The sequence below is a fragment of the Hemiscyllium ocellatum genome, chromosome 6 (assembly GCF_020745735.1).
Source record: "Hemiscyllium ocellatum isolate sHemOce1 chromosome 6, sHemOce1.pat.X.cur, whole genome shotgun sequence".
Lineage (NCBI taxonomy): Eukaryota > Metazoa > Chordata > Chondrichthyes > Orectolobiformes > Hemiscylliidae > Hemiscyllium > Hemiscyllium ocellatum.
Window position 1 is genome coordinate 72933262 of NC_083406.1, and position 14795 is coordinate 72948056.

At 42.2% G+C, this 14795-nt stretch overlaps 1 protein-coding gene across 1 annotated transcript in view; it reads right to left on the reverse strand.

Moving 5' to 3' along the window:
* The window catches only part of st6gal2a (ST6 beta-galactosamide alpha-2,6-sialyltranferase 2a), an 82298-nt gene that overhangs the window by 22157 nt on the left and 45346 nt on the right, over positions 1-14795 (reverse strand). Inside the window, exon 4 of the mRNA XM_060826665.1 lies at positions 3434-3531. Coding sequence (XP_060682648.1) covers positions 3434-3531 — 98 coding nt within the window. The remainder of the gene's footprint in view (positions 1-3433; positions 3532-14795) is intronic.

The window sequence follows — 14795 nt, forward strand, 5'->3', positions numbered from 1 at the left end:
CATTTGCCTGGATTGAATCCCATCTGCCACTTCTCTGCCCAACTCTCCAATCTGTCTATATTCTCCTGTATTCTTTGACAGTCCCCTATGCTGTTGTGGTTCTGTTCGTCGAGCTGGGAGTTTTTGTTGCAAACGTTTCGTCCCCTTTCTAGGTGACATCCTCGGTGCTTGGGAGCCTCCTGTGAAGCGCTTCTGTGATGTTTCCTCCGGCATTTATAGTGGCATGTCTCTGCCGCTTCCGGTTGTCAGTTGCTGTCCGCTGCTGTGGCTGGTATATTGGGTCCAGGTCGATGTGTTTGTTGATAGAATCTGTGGATGAGTGCCAATTCCCTGGTTGGCTTGCCCTATAATAGTAGTGTTGTCCCAGTCAAATTCATGTTGTTTATCATCTGTGTGTGTGGCTACTAAAGATAGCTGGTCGTGTCATTTCGTGGCTAGTTGGTGTTCATGGATGCGGGTTCACACTAACAACCAGATATACGAACAAATCAACGGAACACCCATGGGCTCACCAATCTCTGGATTCATAGCAGAAGCAGTAATGCAAAGGTTAGAACAAACAGTCTTACTGCAAATACAACCCAAACTCTGGGTCAGATATGTGGACGACACCTTTGTAATCATTAAAAACACAGAAATAGAGAACACACACTGGATCATCAACGCCACACTCACAGGAATCCAAATCATGAGAGAGGAAGAAAAGGACAACCAGCTCCCATTCCTAGACGTGATGGTACAGAGAACACCGAATGGAGAATTCAGCACGAAGGTATACAGAAAAGCCATACACACAGACCAAGTCCTGAACTATGAAAGCAACCACCCCAACACACACAAAGTTGCATCAGGACACTATTCAAAAGGGCCACAACACACTGCAGCACACCAGAACTGCAAAAAGAGGAAGAAGAACACCTATACAAGGTATTCACCAAAAACGGATACCCGCGCAATTTCATCAACAGATGCCCAAGGGAAAAACAACAGAACGAGGACATGCCGCAACCCAAAGCACTAGCCACACTACCGTACATCAGGAGCATTTCCAAACTGACAGCCAGACTGCTGTGACCACTAGGACTCATAACAGCACGCAAACCAACAGCCACTCTCAGACAACTCACCAGGACAAAGGACCTGATACTCAGCATGAGCAAAACCAACGTAGTGTAAAAAATCCCAAGCAAGGACTGCACAAAACACTACATAGGAAGACAGCTAACAACCCTCATCCATGAACACCAACTAGCCACGAAACGACATGACCAGCTATCCTTAGTAGCCACGAAACGCAGATAACAAACAACATGAATTCGACTGGGACAACACTACTATTATAGGGCAAGCTAAACAGAGAACAGCCAGGGAATTCCTAGAGACATGGCACTCATCCACAGATTCTATCAACAAACACATCGACCTGGACTCAATATATCGGCCACTGCAGCAGACAGCAACTGACAACCGGAAACGGCAGAGACAAGCCACTATAAATGCCGGAGGAAACATCACAGAAGCGCTTCACAGGAGGCTCCCAAGCATCGAGGATGTTACCTAGAAAGGGGACGAAACGTTTGCAACAAAAACTCCCAGCTCGGCGAACAGAACCACAACAACGAGCACCTGAGCTACAAATCTTCTCCCAAACTCTGAGTCCCCTATGCTTTCTGCTACTCCACCAATCTTTGTGTCATCTGCAAATGTACTGATCAGACCAACAATGCCATCTTCCAGATCATTTATGTATATTACAAACAACAGTGGCCTCAGCACTGTTCCCTGTGGAACACCACTGGTCACCTTTCTCCATTTCGAGAAACTCCCTTCAACTACTCTCTGTCTCCTGTTGCTCAACCAGTTCTTTGTTCACTTTAGCTGGAACACCTTGCACAACGTGTGACTTCACTTTCTCCATTAGTTTACCATGGGGAACCTGATCAAACGCCTTACTAAAGTCCATGTTTATGACATCTACAGCAGTTCCTTCATCTATCAACTTGGTCACTTCCTCAAAGAACTCTATTAAGTTGGTAAGGCACGATCTCCCCCGCACAAAACCATGTTGCCTATCACTGATAAGCACATTCTTTTCTAAATAGAAATAGATTTATCCCTCAATACCTTCTCCAGCAATTTTCCCACCACTGACGTCAGGCTCACTGGTCTGTAGTTACCTGGAATATCCCTACTACCCTTTTTGTACAGGGGGATAACATGAGCAACCCTCCAGTCATCTGGCACCTCACCTCAGATGCAGTTTAATGTGGAAAAATGTGTGGTTATCCACTTTGGTGGCTAGAACAGGAAGGCAGATTACTACCTAAATGGAGTCAAGTTAGGTAAAGTGGCAGTACAATGAGATCTAGGTGTTCTTGTACATCAGTCAATGAAAGCAAGCATGCAGGTACAACAGGCAGTGAGGATAGCTAATGGCATGCTGGCCTTCATAACAAGAGAAGTTGAGTATAGGAGCAAATAGGTCCTTCTGCAGATGTACTGGGCCCTGGTGAGATCGCACCTGGAGTATTGTGTGCAGTTTTGGTCTCCAAATTTGAGGAAGGACATTCTGGCTATTGAGGAAGTGCAGTGTAGGTTCATGAGGTCAATTCCTGGAATGGCGGGACTAACATATGTTGAAAGACTGGAGCGACTGGGCTTGTATACACCTGAGTTTAGAAGGATGAGAGAGGATCTGATTGAGACGTATGAGATTATTACAGGATTGGACACTCTGGAGGCAGGAAGCATGTTTCCACTGATGAGTGAGTCCAGAACCAGAGGACACAGTTTAAAAATAATGGGTAGGTCATTTAGAACAGATTTGAGGAGAAACTTCTTCATCCAGAGAGTGGTAGTTATATGGAATGCTCTGCCCCAGAAGGCAGTGGAGGCCAAGTCTCTGGATACTTTCAAGAAAGATATGGATAGAGCTCTTAAAGATAGTGGAATCAAGGGTTATGGGGATAAGGCAGGAACAGGATACTTATTGCAGATGATCTGCCATGATCATGTGTTGCTGTTTCGAAGGGCTGAATGCCTTACTCCTGCACCCATTGTCTATTTCTATTGTTTGATTGGTCTGTAGAACATCTCTCTGAGTTTTGGCACAAATCCTATTTTTTGCATTGTAATAGAGTTATATCTTTGTCCAAATTTGAATCTAATGCTCATTGGGATTGCCGACTCTTTTCACTCCCTAATACTTTGTCATATGGATTAAACAAATTAACAGCTTGCTAGCTCTTTCAGGAGGCAGTTAAGAATCAAATATATATTGAGGGTCTGGAGTCACATGTAGGTCAGGTGAGGATTACAAATTTGCTTCCATTAGTGAACTGGGAAACTATCCCATTTGCAAAAGAAACAGTACATAAAATAACTCAAGTAACAATGCATACGAGTAAGTATGTGATGATACACATTGACTCACTTGTGAATTAATAACACGGATTGTAGTTTTACTTCCAACATCCTTCTCGTAACCTTGTGTAGGAGCTGCATTAAATCTCAGCACTGCATCATGGGAATCTGAAAGAGAGAAACATGTCAATGATTATCACATTTTGTTTTAAGTAATTCAAGCAATTGGAATTGTGATATCCCATTTTAAACATCTGTACCCTCAGACTGTTTAACATGGGAGCTTTCATGCTTTCATAATATTGAGTTCATGGAACTAAGACAGATGGACTAGCAGATTGAATTGGGATAACCATTAGCAGACACTTGCAGGCTTGCTTGGAACCTTTAGAAGGGTGGGTTAGGGAACTCAACTGCGTCAGAGCAAAAATTCAGTTTCCCGATATTGGGGAAAAGTTTTGCCATATGTTCTCAGAACTCTTTTGTCTGGTCAGTTGAACCTCAATTGCATTATTGATTGGGTCAGCAAACCTGCAATATCAAGGCAACACACTGGTGAGAGGAGAGTCACAGTGATAGCAGCAAGAGGGACATGGAGGTCTGGCATATTTAGGATTGAGAACACAACAGGGTAATAAGAATTGACCAAGTTTAGGGTAGACTACGTATGGGGATATGTTTGGGAGTGGTCTTAGGAGGAAGAGCAGGCATATAACAAAGATTGTGAAAAGGCCAATATTCATAGGGGGAAATTTAGGAAATACAGAGGGAATACCGGAGGAAGAGAACAGGCCTCTAGAAATGAGTGGAAGGTATGTTATAAAGGAGAAGGATCGAAGATGAACAAATCAAATATAAATCTACCAATTACCATCTCTCCTAAATTGTTCTACAATAGAAAACATCTTAGAGAATATGAATTATACATGGGATGGATCCAAAATTTGTTTGCACATATTCTTGTACAACACAAACACACCCAGCTGAGGGAATTGGAACAGATACTGGAAAATACTACGATTTTGAGTGCTCAGTTAAGACTTTTGCACTGAATAGAAGCACTCACTGCAAAGTAAAGGTGAATAACCTCTTTCGAATCCTAACACTAGCAACTCAACATGTTCTGTGATTCATCTACCTCTGTGAAAGATGCCCCAGAGTAGTGAGGGTGCTGCGTGCAATATTCCACATTCAGCCATGGAGGAACATTCACGGACCCATGTTATGGACATGGGGATGAAACTGTTATGCAGCTGTAGCTTGCAATGATGCGAGGCTGTATCACAGGGGATAGTGAAGGTTCCACCAACAGTCAGTTTGAGCTAATGCATGGAAAACAATGTAAAGATCAAAGCTACAAAGACCTTGCATGTGATAACATCAAGAGTTGGAAAATCTGTCATGGGACACGGAGGATGTAGAGGTGGCTGTAGAGTCACCCAATACCAGAGCTGCCTGGTTATGGATGAAAGGAATATTGACTGTGTCCATACCTCAAATGGAAAACAAACACCTCACTGCTGACCTTTTCTCCACAAATCAGTACTTGCCTGCCAATGTGACCAACTTAACTCAGCAGCTTTACTAACATTGCGAGGTAAGCAGGAAAGAAAAAGAAGGAAGGCCCAGCGTCAATGAAAGTGAAAAGACAAGACTCCGGCCTGCAGCTGTGGACAAGGTGCCTGAAGAGCAGAACCAGGATCACATAGGCTACAAAAAGAAAAGAGTTGCATTGATCTACAAATGAATTTAAAAACAGTTCTGGAGATGTCTTCACAAGCCTAGCAAAACCATTACTTATACCCGCACCTCTTGCTGACAGATTACAGGTCATTTGGGGGAAACTAAATATCAACAAGGCTGAAAATCACAGCAGCATAGAACATGCTTGCTGCCAGTGCTTTTTAAACCTCATTTAGGGACATGTCCCATATGGTCCACCCCATTACAATCAAGAGTTCTCCAGTGTCCTTTACAGCATGGCATACCTCTTGTCCTGTTAAATATGGACTCAGAGAGCCAAGGTGCCCAAATTGTCAGATTTGCAGTCATCACTGAGTTCACTCATACAAGCAGCATCAAATTGTACAAATACAGATCTCAACCGTGGCTTCATTCAGACAGGTTCCTGAGCAGAAAGGGATATCACTCCTTGAATGGCCAGCTAACTTTGACCACAAGAAACAATTCCTAAATGTGTATGCCCAATATCCAGGAAACTGTCACAATACTCACATTCTGTATATATTCCAGGTTCCTTGAATAATTGCGTCCTTGCATTAAAAATGTTTTCAAGCAACAAGTGATGGGGGCAGGTTCACCTGTGGCACTCAAGTAGGCCACGTGATTGTTTTCATTTTAACAATGTGTGAGAGTACAAGCAAAAGGCAGGAGACTGGCTTTAAGTCATTACATTTATTTGGAGATTTGGGCCAAATAACCTCCTTCTGCACTGTAACGTTTCTGTGATCTCCAGGGCTGTCTCAAGAGCGACAAGGGGTAGCTCCAGAAGACCTAGTTAATGACCCCAGTATGCAGGACATCAACTGAAAGTCGTGCACCCAAGGTGACTTCAATATTGTTTAATGGTTATTTTCCTATTGGTGGAACCACAGCAGCCATTGCTGAACTTGCCACTGACTACTTTGTCAGCTTGTCTCCAATGACTTTGATGGATGTCCTCTGGTGGTCCAGGACAGAGTTCTCCAGCCTGCTTAGAGGTCACCGCTTCGGTGTGATCCCATTGTCCAGAACCTGACCTGATGGAAATAACTACAAAATCCTTACAGGGATAGGCAGGGTCGATGCAGAGATGATGTTTCCTCTGGTTGAAGAGCCTAAAATCGGAGGCCACAATTTAAAAATAAGGGGATGCCACTTAGGTCTGAGAGGAGGATAAATTATGTCATATACAAAGTTGTGAACCTTGGGAATTCTCTACCACATTAGATTGTAGAGGTTCAATTTTTGAGTATGTTCAAGGTCAGGATTGACAGATTTCCGATTACCTGTGATGGAGTAAAAAGCATAAAAGTTTTCAATCAACCATAATCGCATTGAACAGCACAGCATACTTGATGGACTGAATGGCTTTCTTATGTTCTTAAGTATTTGTACCATTGAAAGAGCAAAGGTAGTGTACACTGGAGTAGGTCAGAAGTTACTCGGCATCAGGTTATAGTCCAACAGGTTTATTTGAAATCACAAGCCTTTGGGGCACTACTCCTTTGTCATACTCTGGAGTATGCTGAAATGATAATTCCTTGGTGTCTGTCTATCACTCCTGCTCCCTGGCAGTGTGCAATAGCACTTCCCTCTCCCCTTGAGGAGAAGGGGCAGTTGGAGGTGCTTAAGGAATTAAGGCCGTCAACCCTATTTCGTCTACCCATTAAATGAATAAAAGTCTCTGTGTATGTTCTCAAAGTGATGAAAGGTAAATGAGCTGATGCTTTGTGAACTGTCAAGTGTTAAGGCTCCTTATAAGTTTAAGTGTGAGTTCTGTCAGAAGTGTGAGAGAGGCAGCATTATTGGGATGCAGCAGTGTGTACCATCAACAAGATGCACTGCAGAAATTCACCAAAAATCCTCGGACAACACCTTCTAAACCCACGACCGCTTCCATCCAGAAGGACAGTAGATACATGGAAACACCTACCTCCAAGCTACTCACCATCCTGACTTGCAAATATATCACCGTTCCTTCACTGTCGCTGGATCAGAATCTTTGAATTCCCTCCCTAACAGCATTGTGGGTTGATTTACAGCACGTGGACTGCAGTGGCTCATGAAGGCATCTGACCACCACTTTCTCAAGGACAACTAGGGACGGGCAATAAAAATACTGTCCAACCAGTAATGCCAAGGCCCTACAAATGATTTTAAAAACATGTAATGCTACAGTGGCAGTTGCAGCAAAGGGATATACATTGATTCTATGATACATCTGATGGAGTTGCCTTGCACTCATCTGGTGTGTGACAGTCCTCCGCGTGATAACCTTATTAAGCCAACTCTCACTCACGGGAGCATGAAGCACTGAGTAGGCAGCAGTACATATCCTGTTGTGGCAGTGGAACCATGAGTGCTAACCTTCTCTGGCTGCTCTGTCCATGCCACCTTTGTCATTTGGGATGGCCTACTGTTCCCATCCCTAGAGAAAAAAGCTGCCTTGCTCTCTTGAGTAGCTTCAGGGAAGGAGCCATCACTAAAGTGCGGTGCTTCTTTATACCTAGTCTGACATCTCCATGGCTGGGTGAGGGTGATGAGGAGAGATTGAGTGATGCTCTTAGGCTATGGAGCAAAGAGTGTTGTTAGGGTGCCTTTTAAATGTGGCACTCAGAATTTGGAACCCCTGAGGTCTCGTGTTTAGGTGTTGTACGAGTGGGGAAGTGGGGTAGGAGGGAATTTCCTATCTGACTACCCATAAAGTTTGCAGTTCCTCATGCATACATACGTAATAAATTGCGAGTGACAATCATGTGACAAACCCTGACCCATTCCCAAGTTGAAGAACCTCCTGCTTTTCAGTCTAGTTGTTGCATTGAGACACAAAGAAACGGCATTCCATCTCAGTCAGAGTAAAATGTTTCCATTTCTTAGAATGCTCACAAACTAGAGCTAAGGAATGTTTATACCATTTATTGAATTCTCTGCCAAATTATAATAAGATTTTCCTTTTTAAAAAAATCTGTATATACACGATTCACTTCTTAGATACTTTAAAGGAATTCCATACTATAAATTGCAACGGAGCTTCTTGTAACGATGTTACTTTATGTGTGAAGCATTATACTGCCAAATAATGATCAAAAATCATCCACAATTCATTTTTCTGTCCACCTCTGCCAATGAATAATGCACACATATTAATTTTTGTGGCCAATATTTTTGATTTTTCAGGGACTATAATGGAACCTTTACAGAATTGCACCAGTTTCTAGCAAACCAGAAAATGTGATAGGTATTAATAAAAAAAAGTGTGTCAGCCGATAAACAATGAGTGATTAAATTCATGGTTAGTTTCTGCATTGCACATCTGAGTGGACATTTGAATTAGTCAGTCTGCTAATCTTATTGGTGTCTGATCTAACACTGTATAACAGTACAGCTTGGATTGCAGCAGAATTTCAAATCCACTCAATTAATTGATGTGGACGGCATCTCCTTTCCAACTATAGTGGTATGTGAAATATACACCGTGTCTGTAGATGTACATTATTGATGAGTGCTGTTGAGCAATTATTGTATACCAAATATTGATATAAACATTTGTGGCCACAAGATGGCAGAGTAGATTTTTTTTGAGAGTTGTTTAATGTGTTCCTTCCAGTGGTGTACGCCAACCTTTGTGTTACATTTTACTCATAAAACAGGCGACACTGAATAAGACTTGAGGCTTTTACTGAATTGCATTAAACATTCTCACCCAGAAATGGATGGAGAAAAATACTTTCACAAAGACAGCTATAACTTTAAAAAATACTCTAAATTTTGTGCAGGGACAGAGAGGCCTGGGTGCATATGTGCATAAGTCATTGAAGGTGGAGAGATCAGTCAGTAAAGGAAACAGTATTCTAGGCTTTATTACTGGGGGCACAGAGTAACAAGTACAAGAAAGTTAAGGTATAAGATATAACTTTGATCTCAGCTGAAGTACTGTGTACGTCTCAGTGCACTTGAATGTATTGGAGGGAGTGCCGAAGAGGTTATAAGAAAAGGTGCAGGAATGAGAAACTTCATTTCTGAAGATAGGCTGGAGAAATTTGGCTCCTTCCTTGGAGAGGAGAAGGCTAAGAGGAGATTTAACAAAAGTGTTGGTCCCTTTATCTAAGGAAAGATATATTGGTATTGGAGGCAGTCCAGAGAAGGCTCATAAGGTTGATTCTGGGGTATGAAGGGATTTCCTTATGAAGAGAGGTTACATAGGTTGGGCCTATACTTATTGGAGTTCAGGAGAATGAGAGGAGGTCTTATTGAAACATGGAGGAAGAAATGGTGCAGCAGTAATGCAACTGGACTAGCAATCCAGAACTACAGGCCAATGATATAGTCATAGAGTCATGCAGCATAGAAACAGAGCCTTTGGTCCAACCAGTCCTCGCTGAACATAATCCCAACTAAACTGGTTCCATCTGCTTGCTCCTGGCCCATATCCCTCCAAACCTTTCCTATTCACTTATCCGTTCAAATGTCTTTTAAACGTTGTGACTGTACCCACATCTAGCACTTTCTTTTCGAGTTCATCCCACACTCAAAACCCTCTCTGTGTAAAGAAATTGTCATGTCTTTCTTAAATTGCTCTCCTCTCTCCTTAAAAATGTACCCCCCGACTCCAGAAAATCCCTATCTTAGGGAAAAGACAGCTACCATTCACCTTATCTATACTTCTCATTACTTTATAAACTTCTATCAGGTCACCTCTCAATCTCCTACACTCCAGTGAAAAAATTCCCAGCCTTTTTTTATAACTCAAACCTTCCATACCCGGCAACATCCTGGAAAATCTCTTCTGAACCCTCTCCAGCTTGGTAATATCCTTCCTATAACTGGGCGACCAGAACTAGACACAATATTCCTGAAGAAGGCCTCACCAATGTCCTGTACAACCTCAACATAATGGATAGGTTTGAATCCCACCTTTGCAGATGGTGACATTTGAATTTACCTAACCAGTGATGCCCAACTTTTGTGAACCTACATGAAGGCAAAAAAACATAAGGATTCCTAGGGCAGTTAACAGAATAGAGGCTGTTTCGCTTTGTGGGATTGTCAAGGACTAGAGGGCATAATCTCAGAGTAATAGGTCGCATATTTAAGATAGAGATGAAGAGGATTTCTTTCTTTCAGAGGATAGTGAATCACTGAAATTCTTTATCAGATGGTTGTTGAGGCGGGATCTTTGAGTATATTCAGAGCTGAGATTGATAGTTTTTAATCAGTAAGAAAATCAAAGGTTAGAGGTTAAAAGCAGAAAGGTGGAGTTGAGGATTATCAGATCAGCCATGATATCATCGAATGATGGATTGAATTTGATGGGCCAAATGGCTACTTCTGCTCCTACATCTGATGGTCTCAGGTACTCAAAATCATGAGGCTTCTGGACAGAGTTGATAAGGAGAAACCTGTAAAAGCATTGGGAATGAAAAGCCTAGATTTAAAATAATTTGTGAAACAAAACAAGTGCAATCTGATAACATACTGGTCCCACAGAGTAGTTTGGGTCTGGAATGCACTGCCTGGAAGTAATGTGGGAGCAGATTCAATCAAGGCATTTAAAAGGATGTGAAATAATGATTTGAACAGAACCAATGTGTGGGGTTAGAGGGAGAATGGCACTCGGTCATAATGCTCATTCAGAGAGCTGGTGGAGACTGGTCGAGCCAGAGTATCCTGCCAGTCTATAAAATTCTGTGATTTTGGTATAAAAATCTTTTGTCAATTATTTGGCTCAAAGTTGCTCTTGCAAGGTCATAAAAAGCTTTGCTTCACTTCAGGGTTGAGTCAAGAATGCACTGAGGGTTTCACACAAAAGTGTTTCAAATTCAAATCATTTTCAGCCTTGTTTACAGCCCCCTGTAGTTTCCCAATAAAAACTCAGCATGGTGTTGGACTGTTACAAATGCTTTTATGTCATACTCTTCTCCCAAAGATATAATTCCCGTATGACAAATGGAAGTGAAATCAAATTTTTGTTATATGCTTCACACCATCAGCGGGCTCCTCTCATGATCAGTTTCTGATATGCATGTACAAGATACAACACTCCCACAGAGTGATTGAAATGGTAGAAATTGACCACGTTTAACAACTTAAAATAAGGCTTCCTTGCTTTTCAAGGGCAGGATGGTCGTGTGTTGGGGGAAATTTCCCCAAATGTTTATAACTTGGTTTGCGTTGTCAGCATACTTATATCCAGTTGTCCAAACTATTATGCAAAATTCAATGAAAAAATAGATTCAGAAAACGTTACAAATATGTGTTAGTTTAACAAGAGACCTAAGAGATATGTAACATAGCCAAGCTTGTGCAATGAGCTCTGTAATTCTAAACTTAGTAACCTAGGGATGAAACTCACCTGATCTTTGCCAACAGCGCAATATGTGCTCACAGTGAATTGACTGCCAACTCAAGTCGTGGCTGGAAGCACTGTTGTGCATCTGAGAGGCAGGGGACCATATGGATAGCACATCCAATGAACTGGTCACACAGCAGATTGGAATCATACTGACAGACAGGCAATGGGTAAGAACTTGGCAGTCTAAGAAAACCTGGCAGATAATGCAAGAGAACCTCTTGTCTTTCACGCTTACTAATTAGAATTCCATTTTGGAAACTGGTGAGGGTAGTGGGTCTTCAGGGAGTACAGTCAGAACCTAGGCCATGACAGCATGGATAACTCAGCTGTACAGTGGAAGGGGAAGAATAAATGAAGAATTCCAACTTCAAGGATCATTTTGTGGCGGTAAACTTGATTCCTGGAAGATGGGTTGCCTCACCTGGTAGCAGGATGAAGGATGGCATGGAACGGCTGCAGGACATTCTTCTATGGAGGTGGACCAGCCAGACATCGTGGCCATGTTAGTACCAATGACATGGGATGAAAGAGGGATGAGGTCCTGAAGATAGATCTAGGGGTTTAGGAAGGAAATTAAGAAGTAGGACCTCAAGAGCAGCCATCACAGGATTATTTCCAGTGGCATGTGGTGGTGAGCCTTAAACTAGATTGCTGAGGGATAGCAATCCAAGGAGTACTGTGAATTAGAAGGAAGCAAAGTTGGAAACAGGAAATCCAAAAGATGCTGGGGAGAGATAAGACAGAAGAAATAAGGATAAGCATGAGTATGCTTTGAAAGTAGATTGATGTCACAATAAAATGTTAAGAGCTCACTACCTGAATGCAGGGGAGACGTTGTAAAGGCACAGACAGAAATGCATCGGTCTGCTCCAATTGCTATTGTTGAAATCTGGCAGAATGGTCACCAGGGAAAGTGTTGGAGTAATGGTAATGTCATAAATTTGATAATCCAGAACCTCACACTAATAATCTGAGGACAGGGGTTCATATCCTGTCATGATAGATGGTGAAATTTGAATTCAATGCAAAATATCTGATATAAAAAGCTAGTCTCTTGGCAACCAGTCATAGTCATTGAGTCATACAGCATGGAAACAGACCCTTCGATCCAACCAATCCATGCCAAACGTAATCCCAAACTAAACTAGTTTCACTTGACCGCTCCTGGCCCATATTCCTCCAAACCTTTCCTATTCATGTAGTTACCCCAATGTCTTTTGAATATTGTAACTGTGCCCACATCCATCACTACCTTAGAATGTCCATTCCACACATGAACCAGCCTCTGTGTAAAACATTGGCCCCCACACCAGACCTGATCTGCCCCTACACCCACCCCTGCACTCACTCTCCCATACACAGGACCCAACCCCATTACCTCTAATGCCATATCAACACCCATCCTAGAATCCCACCCAACCAGATACCCTCCATCCTTGTCACCTGGCCCAGTTTCTACCACTCTTCTCAACCTACACTGAATAATGAAACACTTACCTGGCTCTCTTGCCATCTTTCACCATATGGCACCCTGCCCCCTAGCACTCTACTTATCTGGTCCATTGACATCCTATTTCTAGTATTAGAGGAGGTGAGTCCAAAACAGGGGAAGAGAGGGGGTGTTGTTTGGTCTTGAGTGGGGTTAAGAGGGTGGTTGGATCCAGTGTGGGGGAGATGGGGATTTTGGGTATCAAATAGGGATAAGAGGGTGGTTGGACCCAGACCAGGGAAAGGATAAGACTGGAGGACAATAGGTTCAAAAGCGAATGGGGTAATCAACAGCTGGAAGGTTTGTCTGGTCCCAGGCCTAAATGATATAGTGATGGTGGTCAAGTCCTGGCTGAGATGGAGGAGGTCAGAGGCTTGCAGAAGGTGGGAAGGAGGTGTAAGGGGTGTAGGACTGGTGTAGATATTTGCAATGTAAGTTTTCAATTAGTTTAGTAGTTAGTCAGGAGTTAGACAAGTTATCCAAGATTGTATCTTTTCCTGAGTAACTATAATTTCAGCAGGACTCTCAGAACATCTCAGTTTTAGGTGATAGTTTCGGATGGTTCCAGACCTAGAGGAATTGCCCAGGAGAATCTTCAACTTCCTGGTCAACTCTTTTGAATTCTGCTCCGATTGGAATTTCACAGGGGCCCCATGTGTAACTCCCATTTATAATTCAGAGATCACCATCAGGACTTCTGAAAAACAGGGCATTGTTCTTCAGTGCAAACACTTAAGTGTAAAGAAGATAGACACAGTGAAGAATTCAGAATGTATGACTAGGAGTAGACCATTCAGCCCATTGAGCCTGCCCTGCTATTCAATATAACCATGGCTGATTGGGTGGAACAAATCAATACTCAATCAGATGTAATAGGGTTGGACTTTTGTTAAACATTTGTCACATATTCTTCATCTAACCTGAGATCCTCCCTTACTAATATACTGATCTCATCCATTAATATCAGAGCAACCCCATCTCTTTTTACTTTTTGTCCATTCTTCTTAAACATTAAATACCCTTGAAAGTTCAATTCCTGGTCGTTTTCTTTTATTCTTTCATGGGATGTGGGACCTGGAGACGGCAGTGGCAGACTGGATCCAGAGTGAAACAAGGGAAAGCATGTCTCCTGGGCATGAAATGTGTTTGAGTTCAGAGCAGGGAAAGTGTGGTCAATCTGGGAGTGTCAGATTAGGGTTTGGAGGGTCTAAGTGGTCTGTGGGAGTTGTTTTGGGGGGGGTGTGAGGTAAATGTGTAGTTACTTTAATAGTTACACAATTAATGGTTTATTGTACTTAATTTAATCAGATCCTTCTGTTTTATCTAAGTTAAATGGAACATTCTGAAGGGTTCCAGGTGTGGAGAAATTGACCTACATTTCCTGGGAAATTGCTTCAGAGTCCACTAAACAAGGAATTCCACAGGATCCCTATATGCAGGTCCCATCTACACCAGAATAATGTCTATCTGTTCAACTGAAAATCTAAATCCTGATCTATCATGTCAGGTATCATTCTGGGATTTGATTATCCAGGACTACCATTAGCAAGGATCATAATCCATATAAAGAGCCTTTAGCATCATGTATGTTACACTAAGATCATTTCTATTTTTTCTAAAATCAGTGAGTATAGGCCATATAATTCAACACTTCCTCACAAGATAATGCCTCCATCCAAGGAATCCATCCAGTGAGCTTCACTAAACTGCTTCCACTACACACATATCTCTCCCTAAATATGGAGACAAAAACTGTATGCAGTACTAAAGATATAGTCTACAAAATGTTCTGCACAATCGTAGCAAGTTCCTCAACTTGTTTCCACCATTCCTCTTTAATAAATACTGACACTCCAATTACTTTCCCAA